Source organism: Ictidomys tridecemlineatus, chromosome 15 (genome assembly GCF_052094955.1).
Source record: "Ictidomys tridecemlineatus isolate mIctTri1 chromosome 15, mIctTri1.hap1, whole genome shotgun sequence".
NCBI classification, from domain to species: Eukaryota; Metazoa; Chordata; class Mammalia; order Rodentia; family Sciuridae; genus Ictidomys; species Ictidomys tridecemlineatus.
In genome coordinates, this window is record NC_135491.1 from 49,249,450 (window position 1) to 49,262,100 (window position 12,651).

At 54.6% G+C, this 12,651-nt stretch overlaps 1 protein-coding gene across 5 annotated transcripts in view; it reads right to left on the minus strand.

Annotated features, from left to right (window-relative positions):
- Nucleotides 1-63: 63 nt before the first annotated feature.
- Nucleotides 64-12,651, minus strand: part of Il34 (interleukin 34) — a 63,086-nt gene continuing 50,498 nt past the window's right edge. For 2 of the 5 annotated variants that reach the window (XM_078032651.1, XM_078032653.1), the window contains exons 2-7: nucleotides 11,280-11,737; nucleotides 5,580-5,713; nucleotides 4,714-4,791; nucleotides 4,275-4,436; nucleotides 913-1,048; nucleotides 64-702 (exon numbers count right to left, since the gene is read on the minus strand). In XM_078032651.1, coding sequence (XP_077888777.1) covers nucleotides 518-702; nucleotides 913-1,048; nucleotides 4,275-4,436; nucleotides 4,714-4,791; nucleotides 5,580-5,713; nucleotides 11,280-11,307 — 723 coding nt within the window. In that variant the 5' untranslated portion in view covers nucleotides 11,308-11,737 and the 3' untranslated portion in view covers nucleotides 64-517. Of the gene's footprint in view, nucleotides 703-912; nucleotides 1,049-4,274; nucleotides 4,437-4,713; nucleotides 4,792-5,579; nucleotides 5,714-11,279; nucleotides 11,738-11,817; nucleotides 12,118-12,651 lie in introns of those variants that run through there. The other 3 variants (XM_078032652.1, XM_005318509.5, XM_078032654.1) reach the window with 3 other exon arrangements.

Below are 12,651 nucleotides of genomic sequence, written 5' to 3' on the forward strand. Positions count from 1 at the left end.
TGCACTGGGCGGACCCCCAGCCCCTCAGGCTCACTCTCCCAGATGAACACAAAACGCAACAGAACCAAACAAAATGGGCATTTAATAGAAAAAAAAGGATCTGGAAGAGCATCCACTGTGGCAAGATGTGGCATGTGGCTCTGCCCTCGGACAGCCCTCCCCATCAGTCCAGCTGGAAAGCCTCCGTGTGAGTCCCAGAATCCCACGTGGGCCCCGTCCCTGCCCAGGGATGCTCTGGCTCTGTGGCCCCAGGAGACTGCAGCACCGCCTGCAGGCAGGGGAGGCCAAGGGGGTGGCACCAGGTCTCCCTGACCCCCACCCCTCCAAGTGAGAGCAAGGAAGGTACGAAAGGTGGGAAGCTGAGGCCCACGGTGGCACAGAATCCCCCGGAGGGAAAAACACCTTCCCCAAGGGCCTCTCCCACGGCGGGGACCCCCATCACACAGCAAAGTCTCGGGCCTAGTCCAGCTCCCGGAAGTCCTCAGGTGTCCCCACCCAGGGTCAGCACACAGGCCCATCAGGGCAAGGGGTCCTCGCCCTGTGCCCTGACCTGGGGTCCAGTGCTTGAGCCAGGGGAGTGGGGCAGGGAGGTGGGGGTCTGCTGGGGAGGGGGGTACAGCCGGGCGGCCTCACACTGCCAGGCACGGGGCTGAGGACTTGGCACCTCGCACTCCTGCCATTTCAGGATGGAGCTGTGTTTACCTGTAAGGGACAGAAAAGGAAACGAGGGAAATTGCAGGACACGTCAAGACCTCCCTCCCCTCAAGCTAAGGGCCCATCTGGGTTTCCAAAGGTGACCCGTCACTCTCGGGAGCAGAGGGCATGCCCAGGAGGGTGCCAACTCTTCCTGCTGACCCCGACGCAGATGCTTGGCCTCTCGTCCCTCGGCCCCACGCACACGGAGCTCCTTACAGCAAGAGCAGTACAGCAGCTCCATGACCCGGAAGCAGTTGTCCATCAGGGCTTTGGGCCGCACCAGCTTCAGGCTCCGACCTGGCACATTCAGGAGGGACAACACCTCTTCCACCTTGGGGCTGATCTCCACATCCTGGAGGGAGGAACCGGTCAGAACCTTGACAGATGGGGACACAATGCACGAGAGAACCGTGGGGGCTACCTGACTTGGTGCCACCCCAAATCACGAAAGGCAGGCAAGACGTTCTGGGACCAGGAACCTGCGAGTTATGTCTCACCTTCTTCCCGCAAGTACAGAGAGGGTCCCAGCTCTCACCTCTTACACAAGCACAACCCAGAGGCTCCCGTTTCTCCATCATGGGAAAAACGAACACAGGGCCCAGGCCAGGACAGGGAGGAAGGAAGCCGCTGTTCTAGACCATGCCTGGCCGCCCGCCCCCAAGCTGGGAAAGCTGCCCCCCATCGACTGCAAGAACAAGAGAAAGCCCTCACGGGAGACACGGAGGTGAAAGTCACAGACAGGGCCGGGTGTCAGACTCCAAACTCAGCTTGCCTTCATGAGGCTTAACCAGAGGAACACGCGGGCAACAAGATGGGTAGCCGAAGTCCCTGAAGAGGGACCACAGCCATTGTAGAGGCATCGAGGAAAAGGTGGGGCCTGAGCTGGGGGCAGCAGCAGCCCACGCAAAAACTCTGAACTGCATTATGTCTCCCAGCACCCCATATCCCAGTCCTACCCTCAGTATCTGTGACTGTGACTCTATTTCTAAATGGGGACATAATTGAGGATCTGGAAGAAGGACATCATCTCCGATTTGGGGAGGGCCCTAGATCCAGTGACAGGTGTCCACATGAGAGAAAGATCACAGAGACAGGTGACCACGTGGCAGAGGCCACCGAAGACTGAGACAGAGGTTGGGTCATGTGGCTGGAAGCAAGAGAAGACCCTCCCTAGAGCCTTCAGGGGGAGTGTCGCCCTGCCTAACCCTGAATCCAGGACTTCTGGCCTCCAGAACTATGAAAGAATAGATTTCTGCTTCAAGGCATTCGTTTTGTACTAATTTGTCACAGCAGTCCTGGAAAACTGGTAGACAGAGGTGGAGTGACAATGACTCTGGGGAGAACGCAGCCGCCTAGTAGATGTGTCCCCTTGCCCTGGGGAGGGTACACAGCCCCGGGAGCCACTGGGCCATCTCGAGAAGCTCAAAGTTGAGGACAGCTGGACAGATGTCACCTTCCTAAAGCCTCTTACAGGAAAAGAGTCCAGAAGGTCTTCAAAAAGCTCCACCTAGAGACACCAGATGACTCCCAGGTGCCAACCCCAAAGAATCGAAAACGACGACTCAGACACTTGTACACCCATGTCCACAGAAGCATTCTTCATAAGAGCCAAAAGGCGGAAGGAGCCCGAGACAGATGGAGGCACAGATATAATTATCTGCACAAAATGGAATATCATTCAGCCATGAAAAGAAAGGGTCTGCTATGGCACGGATGGACTTTGAAAACATCATGCAGCCAGCTGCGGTGACACAGGCCTGTAGTCCCAGCAATTCGGGAGGCTGCCGCAGAAGGATCTGAAGTTCAAAGCCAGTCTCAGCAACTTAGGGAGGCCCTCAGCAAATTAGTGAGACCCTGTCTCAAAATTTTAAAAAATTCAAATGGGCTGGGAAGGTGGCTTAGTGGTAAAGTGCCCCCAGATTCAATCCCAGTACTGGGGTGCAGGGAGAAAGTAGGATAGAAACAACTCAGAGCCGGGGGTGGGGGGAGGCCTCGCCTGTAATCCCAGCAGCTTCAGAATCTGAGGCAGGAGGATTGTGAGTTCAAAGCCAACCTCAGAAATTTAGTGACACACTAAGCAACTCAGTGAGACCCTGTCTCTAAATAAAATATGAAAAAGGGCTGGCGGTGTGGCTCAGTGGTTGAGTGACCTTGGGTTCAATCCCCAGGTTCAAAAAAAAAAAAACAATGTAGAACCCAGACTTCAGGTAACCTCCAAGTAGAGAACGAGGTAGAATAGAATCAGCTTTACAGCCAGATACAATTTCAGGTTCCTCCCAATCCCTCTCCTTTCCAAGTGATGAATCTAGATGGACAGAATGCCTTTATTTTATTTTTTTAATGTGGTGCCGAGGATCGAACCCAGTGCCTCCCGCGTGCTAGGCAAGTGCTCTACCCCTGAGCTACAGCCCCAGCCCCCAAGTGATGAACCTAAAGCCCAGAGGTGAACAACCTGTTCAAGGCTGCTGGTGTCCCACTCGCAGATGGGATCTCCCACACTACAGGACCACTGGGAGTTTTAAAAGCGAAGAAAATCTGAAAGGTGGTTTTCCCTAAGTCCATCCTAAAGGCAAGGTCCTAGCCTCCCAGCAGGATTGGAGAAAAGAGAGACTGAAAATCTGGCTGCAGGGATGGCGGATGTTCATCAGGAGAGGCCAAGGAAGGTGGGCGGGGTCCATCAGCCTCCAATCAGAAATGCTTCCCAGGAAAAATGAGGGCAGGAGGGGTCTCTTCCCCAGGTCAGCTCATCTTGCCCGAGGACACCCATCTGGCCCATGGGCACAAAACAGCCACCAAGGAAATCGCTGGACCTCCTGACCTCCTTCCAGCCCTGTCCCAGGACCGGTTCCAGGCAGCTGCAAAAACAATGGCTGGTCCCTAGCCCTTTCATCATGGGAAGCTCACAGTTGGTGTGGGATGTTCTGGCCCTGGACGGGGCCTCCTGGGCAGATGAGACCAGGCAGCTGGCTGAGCCGGGTGGCAGGTGCGTCCTGAGGGGCAGGTGTGCTCTGGGGCCTGAGGAGGCCTGTGTGGCTCCGGGATGATCCCCCCCCGCCTCCCCCTTTCAGAGGGCTCATGCATTACAGAGGACATCCCCCTGAGGCCTCAACCCTGCCGAGTGAGAAGGAGTCTCTTTTTTAAAAAATTAATTTTCTTAATTAACTCAAATCGTGGCCCATTAGGACTCCCGTTCTGCGTCGCACAGTTCTGTGGGTTGACAAATGCATGATGTCACACACCCACCATCAGTGAATTACCCAGAACAGTTTCTTCACCCTAAAAAATCTCCTGCACTCCACCTTTTCTTCCTGCCTACACTCCCAAAAAAGCCTCATTTCTCAGAGATAGAGAATCCCGTGGCCTGTCCGGGATCCCCAGCAGGAGAAGCAGGGCCTGGAACAGGGTCTCCACACCTCTTCCTTCCTCCAACTTCTTTTCCTGTATGCTTCCCCCATCCCTCCCACACCCCACCCCTCAATGTGCCAGAACTTTCCACACATTCATCCCTTGGCTCCATAGCCCTTGACCCCACCTCTCGGACACACACGCTCACACCCGCACCCGCAGGCCCAGCTCACCGGGAGGCCCTGTTTGATGTTGAGCAGCAGCGTCTGAACCTCCTGCATGTACTTCCAGGACGGGTGGCCCTCGAGCAGCACGTCCTGCACCGACTCGGTGGCACTGAGACTCACCAAGACCCACAGATACCGCTGCTCCTGCTCGCTCACCCGCGCCTTCTGCTGCAGAGACAGGAGAAAACTCTGGAACCTCCCCCGGTGTGGGCTGCTCCACTGTGACCCTCCTCCAAGGACTTGTCCCTGCATGAAACTGACCACGGGGGTCTACAATGGATATCGGGCAACCTCGGACCTGGGTCAAGGGTGGGCTCACTTGAGGGACTGATGAAAGGCCCCTGGACAACAGCAGGACCTGCCAAGACCAAAGTGCCTCTCAGGCTGGGGTCCACAGGGGATCGCAGGAGGTGGGGGTCTCGGCAGCCCAGGAAGGGATCCTCACCAGCCTGGTGATGTTGGCGATCCTGAGCACCCCCTCGTAAGGCACGCCGATCCTGTAGTTGATGGGGAAGTAGTGTTTCTGGAGAGGGACGAACCAGGAGGTCAGAGGCAGAAACTGCACAGACAGGCTGCCCCGGCCCAGGTGCATGCCAGCGCAGGGGAGGCCCGCACCAGAGAGCCCCCTGCCGGCACAGGAGTCCTCTGAAGAGGACACGTCCCTGCTCCCAACAGCACTAACGCCAGCTCACGTTCCTCTGGGACACAGGGAGGGTGAAACAAAACACATAGTTCAAGCAGAAGTTTTGGGCTCAGTGTAAGGACCTCCTACTTCAAGAAAGACACGTATTTGGGGGGTGAGAGGGATGTTCTATAACTTGCTGTGGTGGTGGTCGCCCAACTCTGTGAACACACTAAAAACCAAGGGAGTTATACCCTCTAAATGAGTGAATGGTAGGGCAGTCAACACTGCCTTCAGAAGCTCTTTTTAAAAACAGAGTGGGCATCTCCACTCCTCAAAAAGAACCAAACATCCCAATTGGCAGGTCTTTGTCTCCCCTGCTAATAAGTGCCGGGATGGGGGCATTCCCCCAGGGAGTTGCTGGATTCCATTCCTGAATCCCAGGGGAAATGCCCTGTGGCTGGTGGCAGGGGTGGGGGGAATCAAAGGTCAGGAGAGGGGGAAGCCCTGGGAGATGGCAGGAGGAGGCCGGTAAAGACCCCAGACACGTTGGTTATGTGTTAGAGAAGGGAGCCATGGCAACACTGGGGCTGACTCAGGTCCTAGGAGGGTCCCTGACTATCCAGAGCCCTGTGCCAGGTGCGCCATGGGGCTGGGGACAGGGGTGCTGGTGGTGCCCATGTGGTTACCATGTACTGAAGCCGGTTCCTGTACTGCAGCTTGTCCCGAAGGAAGCCTGTGACGGTGCACTCCTTATTCTGGGTCAAGGGCCACACCTCCAAACCCTCATTCCCCAAGGCCACACCAAGGAGGATCCCAAGATCTGTGGACCACAGCCAACAAGAGCACGTCAGCGCCAGGTACCACGTCCACACTGTCCCCAGGGCCCAGCTGGGCACAACTGTCATCCACGTTCTTGGGTTATAAAGACACACAGGAGAGGTGGTGACAGATGCACAGACCCTGTCACCTGAGGAAGACTTCCCACCCAGAACCCGCAGGGTGTCCCTGGGTCTGGACCTCAGAAGAGCAAGGACAGGTAGGTGCAAGCTGTCCAGAAGGTGATCCACATCCACCCCACCCCTGGCCAGCAGATCCCCAGGAGGCACTTAATCAAGGTCAGTCCCCAACTCCTGCCCCATGGGGTAACCCTAAACTTCCTTAGAGGGCAACCTCAGCCCCTGGTGTAGGGGCGACACGTTTTCAAAGCCCATTGCTGGATTTCCATTCAGACGTGGATTCTAGTTCCAACTCTAAAAATCACGTAACCCAAGCTACGTTTTCCCCTCCTCTATCTGGACTTGGCATCCCTCATCATTAAATGTACCAGTGGTCCCTGGCGTCTTCCATTTTGGTGACTCTGGGATCTCAGGCTGTTAGCTACAATGATTTACCAACATTACCAGATTTGACCACTCGGGGGCACTGCGACCTCAAAAATAGCCTTTGTGATTTCTACCTAACTGAACAGACCCAATACCTGAGAGAATTTGCAATAAATAGGAGGGTAATTAGAGCAAAAAGAACAAAACAAAAAAGGGCAAGACGTTTCCAAAAGTTCAACCTCACAAATAAAATAAATAAACAATTAGATTACGGTGGCACACACCTGTAATGCCAGTGGCCTGGGAGGCTGAGGCAGGAGGAACACAAGTTCAAAGCCAGCCTCAGCTACTTAGGGAGGCCCTAGGGAAATCAGTGAGAACCTGTCTCTAAATAAAATATTAAAAGGGTTGGGGATGTAGCTCAGTCTTTAAGTTCCCCTGGGTTCAATCCCCAGTACCAAAAAAAAAAAAAATTAGATGCCATTTTTCATCTAACAAAATAGAAAAATGTGTGGTAACACACACCTATAATAATCCTAGCCACTTGGGAGGCAGGAAAATTATAAGTTTGAGGCCAGCCTTGACAAATTAACCAGACCCTGTCTCAAAATAATAATTACATAAGGACTGGGGGTGTAGCTCAGTAGGTAAGTCTGAAGCCTTGGGTTGGTTCCCAGCATCACAAAAAAAGAAAAAGAAAGAAAGAAAGAAAAAAGAAATAAAGAAAGAAAAAGAAATGAAACAAAAAGATTTCTGTGTATTTGTTTTCTTTTAAGTAATATTTGATGCTGCCAAAGTAGTGAAGAAGGTGCTCTCATCCTGAAAGCAATTTGGCAAATGTTATTATTAATGAATTCAATAAAGTCCACACCCTTTGACCCACTAAACCCAAAAATCAGAAGAACTAAAACAAGAAAAAGAGACGTAGACCAAAAGATTTATGGACTGCAGCGTTATTTTACAATAGTGAAAATCTGTAAACGACTAGGACATTCCATCATAATGAATGTTTCCAGTAAAAATCACATTGTTAAGGAATCATTATGATGTGTGATGAGAAAAATAAGATATGGATGGTGATGTTTTTGAAAAACATGACCCAACACTATCTGCATTCCCAGCAGGACTAGAATTTTATTTATACGTGTGTTTACAATTGTTTACATATGTGTTTGGAAAACGTGGTGGAAAGAAATGTACCAAATCTCTACGGGAGATTTTTGTGTTCTATATATTTTGTGGAACATTTTGCATATTCTACAATCCATACCTATTATTATTAGAGTCAGAAGCAAAAATTTCTCCCTCTCCTCCTGCCCGCCCCATGAAGACAGCCAGGCTGAGTCACTTCCCTGACCCACCTGTTACGAGTAGGAATTACTGATTGGACTTTCCCCACTCACTTACTTCCTGGTACTTGGAAGACTTTTGTCCTTACATCCCCACTGGCCTGGGCCACTCTACCTGTTGGATCACTTCTCCCTCCTCCCTTTCTAGTCCCACCCTGCTGGGTCCTGCTCCAGGACTTTGCTCCTGTGGGACCCCTCACCAGGGACACCTTCCCTCGGCTTGGCTCCTCAGGCCTGCTCATGGCCTGGGCCACACAGGGGCTGCAGTTGCCTGCCCTTCCCCTCCATGAAAAGTTGCCAGTGTGAAGTAATCCAACCAGCACGCTCGCTCTCTTGCATCTCCCTGACATGGTATTGGGCCAAAGCAACAGATAAATGCAAACCTAGCCAGTGTTCGTGCCTTGAGACAGTAAGTCCTAAAAGCCTCTCAGCCTTGCACTGCTCTGAAGGTCAAGATCTTGTGTCCCAATTTGCTCCTGCTCTGCCTTGCTCTAGGGATCCCCTCACACTGCAGATCTCTTTAAAAGTCTCCCTGGGCTTCTTCCCCCACCCTAGGGTCTGCCCTGCCTATACCAGCCCCACCAGCCTCTGACTCCAGCACCACCAGCCTGATTCACTCACTCCCTGATCACAGCACTTCACCCTTGGTTTGTGAATCACCAGTGCTGTGGCCTCATTGACTGAGCGCTTTATGCCTGAGTTTGGGGATTGGCCTCCTGCAGTGGAAATGGGAGGGTGCATCTGAATCCCCTGGGGAGCCAGCCAAGGCTAGGAGAGCTCAGCACCCTCCCCCACAATCCAGCAGGCCTGGGGTGGGGCCAGAGAATTTGCCCTTGTAACCAGCCTTCAGGTGAGGCTTCGGCCTTTGATCTGGGCATGCACCTTAAAAACCATGGACCTAGAGCAACAGGTGCAGGGTGGTGGCCCAAGGACCACATCTAGCCCACAGGGATTTGCCCGTTAAAATCTGAATTGCCACCTTTCCTTTAAAAAACAGTGTTTCTGCAGGGTAGAGTGGCACACTCCTGTAATCCCAGTCGGCACTCAGGAGGCTGAGGCAAGAGGATTGCAAGTTTGAGGCCAGTTTGGAAAACTTAGCGAGACCCTGTTCCAAAATAAAAATAAAAAAGGCTGCAGGTGTGACTCAGTGGTAGAGTATCCTGGGTTAAATCCCAGTACCGACCGAAATAAGGAAAGAAAGAAAGAAGTGAGAAGTGTTTCTAGCCTGACAGAGTGGCATCCCCACCTGAGATCCCAGCAGCTCAGGAGGCTGTAGCAGGAGGATCTCAAGTTCAAGGTCAGTCTGGGCAACTTAGTGAGGTCCTAAGCAACTTAGGAAGATCCTATCTCAAAATTGAAAAAAAAAAAAAAAAAAAGTGCGAGGGATGTGGCTCAGTGGCTAAGCGTCCCTGGGCTCAAATCCCAGGACCAAAATAGTCTTTCTGTCTACACTGCTTCTTCTTTCCCACGTGGCTGTCACTATGGGGAGTCCACTGCATTCCCAGGTCCTGCCCTGGAGCCTTCTGGCTCTGCTAACAGTGGCCTCAAAGCAGGGACTGGGTCTCAGAGGGCCACAGCAGCTCGGCCTGGGACAGCCGGGCACCTGGGCTGCCCTGGAAACCTCTCCCTGGACCACCTCCCTGCAGTCTGGGCAGCTTCTCCTCAGTCTTCAGGGGGCCCCATTTCTCATTTTCAACTTATTTTCTGTGGCCTCCCCCCAGAGAACAGGGAACCAAGCAGGGTTGGCACAGCCAAAACCTCAAGACCGCTTGTCACCCCCACACTTTGTGCCCCAGGAACCACACAGCCAGGGTAGGCCTGACCCTGGTCAGGAGGCCCTTCCTGCTCCTCCTCCCTCCCAGAGGTAAGGACCAGGGAGAGAAGCAGAAGCTGAAGGAGATGGGTAGAAGGAGCTTTCTCCTGGCTCCCTGGCCTGGGGGGTGGCAGGGGAGTCGGGGTCCCTGACCCAATCTGAGCATAGGCAATGGGTTGAGGAGCATTCCCCCCAAAATTCATATTCACCTGGGACCTCGGAATGTAACCTGATTTGGAAACAGCATCTTTAGAACTCATCCTGGATTTAGGGAAGGTGTCCTGGTCAGAAGGAGAGGACACGGACGCACCCAGAGGGAAAGTCCACGCGCAGACAGAGATGAACTGGAGTGAAGCTGCCCACAGAGAGGGAGCCCCAGGAGCCCCCAGAAGCCAGAAGAGGCGGGAAGGCTCCCCCCTGAGTCCTCAGAGGTAGCATGGCCCTGCTGATTCTGGCCCCAGAATCTGGTCTCCAGAATTATGAGAGTAACACTTGCTGCTGCCCAGTTTGTGGTCATATATCACAGCCGCCCAGCACCCCAGCATCCCAGCCCCTCCACTGGGCAGCCGCTCCCCCTGCCCCTGCCTCTGCCCTCCCCCGTCCTCACCACCCACCAGCCCCCGCCACGCCCGAGATCTGCCTCCTGGGCCTGCTCCCCTCCAGCTGGCTTCCCATTCCCACCTCCACCCCAGGACCTGACAGTCGCTACCTGCTGCCCATAAGGTTGCAACAGTGACCCCAGGTTCCTCAAAAGCAGGGGACTCCAACCGTGGCCCCCTCGGCCACCTTCCAACACTCCTTGTGGTCTGGAGAAGCGGGCGCTCTTCACCTGGCTTTCAAGGCCAACGCCACCAAAGCAGCTTTACGGCCCAGACTCTCCAGCCCCTCCACTGAGCTGCTGTCTGGAGATCGGTCCTCCCCACCCCGTCTGCCTTGTGGATGTCACCCAGCCTTCAAGACCACCTCAGGTGGCACCTCACCAAGCAGCTTCCTCTGCTCCTCAAGACCCGGAAGCTTCCCTAACACGGGGCCTGGCTGGGTCCTTCGCCCATTCTGAATGTCCTGACTCTTTCCAGGGTCCCTCCGCCAGGACCAGGGTACACCCAGCTCTTCTCCGAACCCCTCTGGGCTCCAGCCCCTGCCCCCATTTACTTGGCACACGGTCCCTGGCCACCTAACTCTGAACTGGGTGACAGAGGCTGAGGGGCACAAAGCAAATGAGGTCCTGTTGTCATGGCAAGTCACTCTCCAGTGGGCTCGTGGGCGTCACCAGAGAAATGTGCCGAATCAGAGTGAGTGACGCTGAGCCTGGGGTCTGGAGGGCTCCGTCTGGCCTCCACCCACAGGCCTGCGCGTCCCCCAGGACCTTTCTTGTCTTCTGTCCTCATTTCAACTTATTTTTTTCTCTTCACCCACCGCACCGGTGTCGGCCTGCCTTTTGATCTTGGTGTTACAGAGTGAGGGGCAGAGGAGAGCCAGCTGCCTTCTCCAGGTGCTGGACACACAAGTCCCACGTGTCTTAGGTCCCTGGTCCCCACCCCACCCCTGCTGGCCACACCCAGGGAGGACAGCAGTCCTCTCTCCACACCCTCTGCCCCTGCCATGTCCCCTAGCACCCATGAGTCAGTCCACAGAGATGCTGCCACCCACCCCAGCGCCTGCCCCATCGTCTAGCCACTCACTGTGCCACCCAGTGCCCACCCTACCTGGGACTCCCGCCCAGCTTGCCTGCCTGAGCCTGGGGTCAGTGACAGGCAGGGTGGCTGTGGAGTCCCCGAGACTACCTGCAGCTGAGCTGGGGAGCAGCTCAACTTCTCCCCAGCAGGGACGCGCTGGTTGCCGTGGCTGTGGCTGAGCCCTCTCTGGGTCGAGGCCTCCCGGAGTGGGTCCCTGGGTACTCACAGCGCAGCCAGGTGAATCCCCGGGGCATGGTGGTGCACTGGCTTCCCCAAGAGCAGAGGTGCTGTCCCCAGCGGTGTGTCCACAGGAGCCTGAGCAGGGCCTACATGGCCACGTGTCAGAAAAGGTGGCCACCGAGTCAGGAAAGGGCTGTCCCCAAAGGAGGTGCCAGGCAGCAGGGATCAGGCAGGTGCTCCTGGGGCAGCAGCCTCCCTATCTGCCTGGCAGTGAGGAGGACAGCTGGGGGGCGGTGGCTGCTAGTCCCATGGCAGCCCAGGAGCTGGTATGAGATAGCAGTCTCCCTCGGGGTCTTCCTTCCCGAAGAGGAGGAGGAGAGGAGGAGGAGGAGGAGGTGGGGGAGGAGAGTCCCCAGCAGGCCCCTTGGAATCTGGGGCTGGGTGGCGCTTTCTGGCGCTTTCTCTGATTCCTCCGACTGCAGCTGCTCAGTGTGAGATCCGGCTCTGGAAAAAGAAGGAGGAGAGAAAGTGATTATGTAAGAGCAGGGCTGCCACTCAGCCACAGGCAGGCACAGAGGACCCACCGCGAGCGCAGCACCGGCCCACGCCACCGGGACTCCCGGGTCGCACACAAGAACCGACTTCAGGACTCCCGAGCGGCGGCCCCAGCCCAGGAGTGAGTTACGATGACACCAGCTGGCAGCCTTGGGCAGGAACAAAAGCAGACCTCGGAATGCATGGGCAGTGTGGGCCGGCACCCAGGAGAGGGGGCTGCCCGGAGGAGGAGGTGAGACTCCTGGTGAAGCTGGGGTGACCCGGCTGCAGGGGAGGCTGAAGAACACATGGCTCAGTCACCCTCCTCACCTCCTGACCGAGCCTCTCCTATATCACTCCCATCTCCTCCCCCTGCCCGGCAAAATAGGACTGTCCAGTTAAATCTGAATGTCAGATAAGCAAATACTTATCCCAGTCTGATTGTGTCATGCATGATTTTTTAGCATAAGTATGTCCCAAATATTGCCCGGGACATACTTGTGTTAAAAAGTATTCATTGTTAGCCGGGTGTGGTGGCTCACACCTGTGATCCCAGAAACTCCCGGAGGATGGAGCAGGAGCATTGCCAAGTTTGAAGCCAGCCTCAGCAACTTAGGGAGGCTGTAAGCAACTTAGCAAGACTTTGTCTCAAAATAAAAATAATAAAAAGGGCTGGGGATGTGACTTAGTAGTTAAGCGCCCTTGGGTTCAATCCCTGGTACCAAAAAAACCCCACCAAAAAAAAAAAAAAAAGTTTTCACTATCTCTCAGCAATTGCAATTTCAAATTAATTGGAAGTCATGTATAGGTGGTGTGGTGTGTGTGTAACTAGATTTGGCATCCCTATGATAACACCAGAGCCCTAAAGCTCTCTTCTTGAGAAC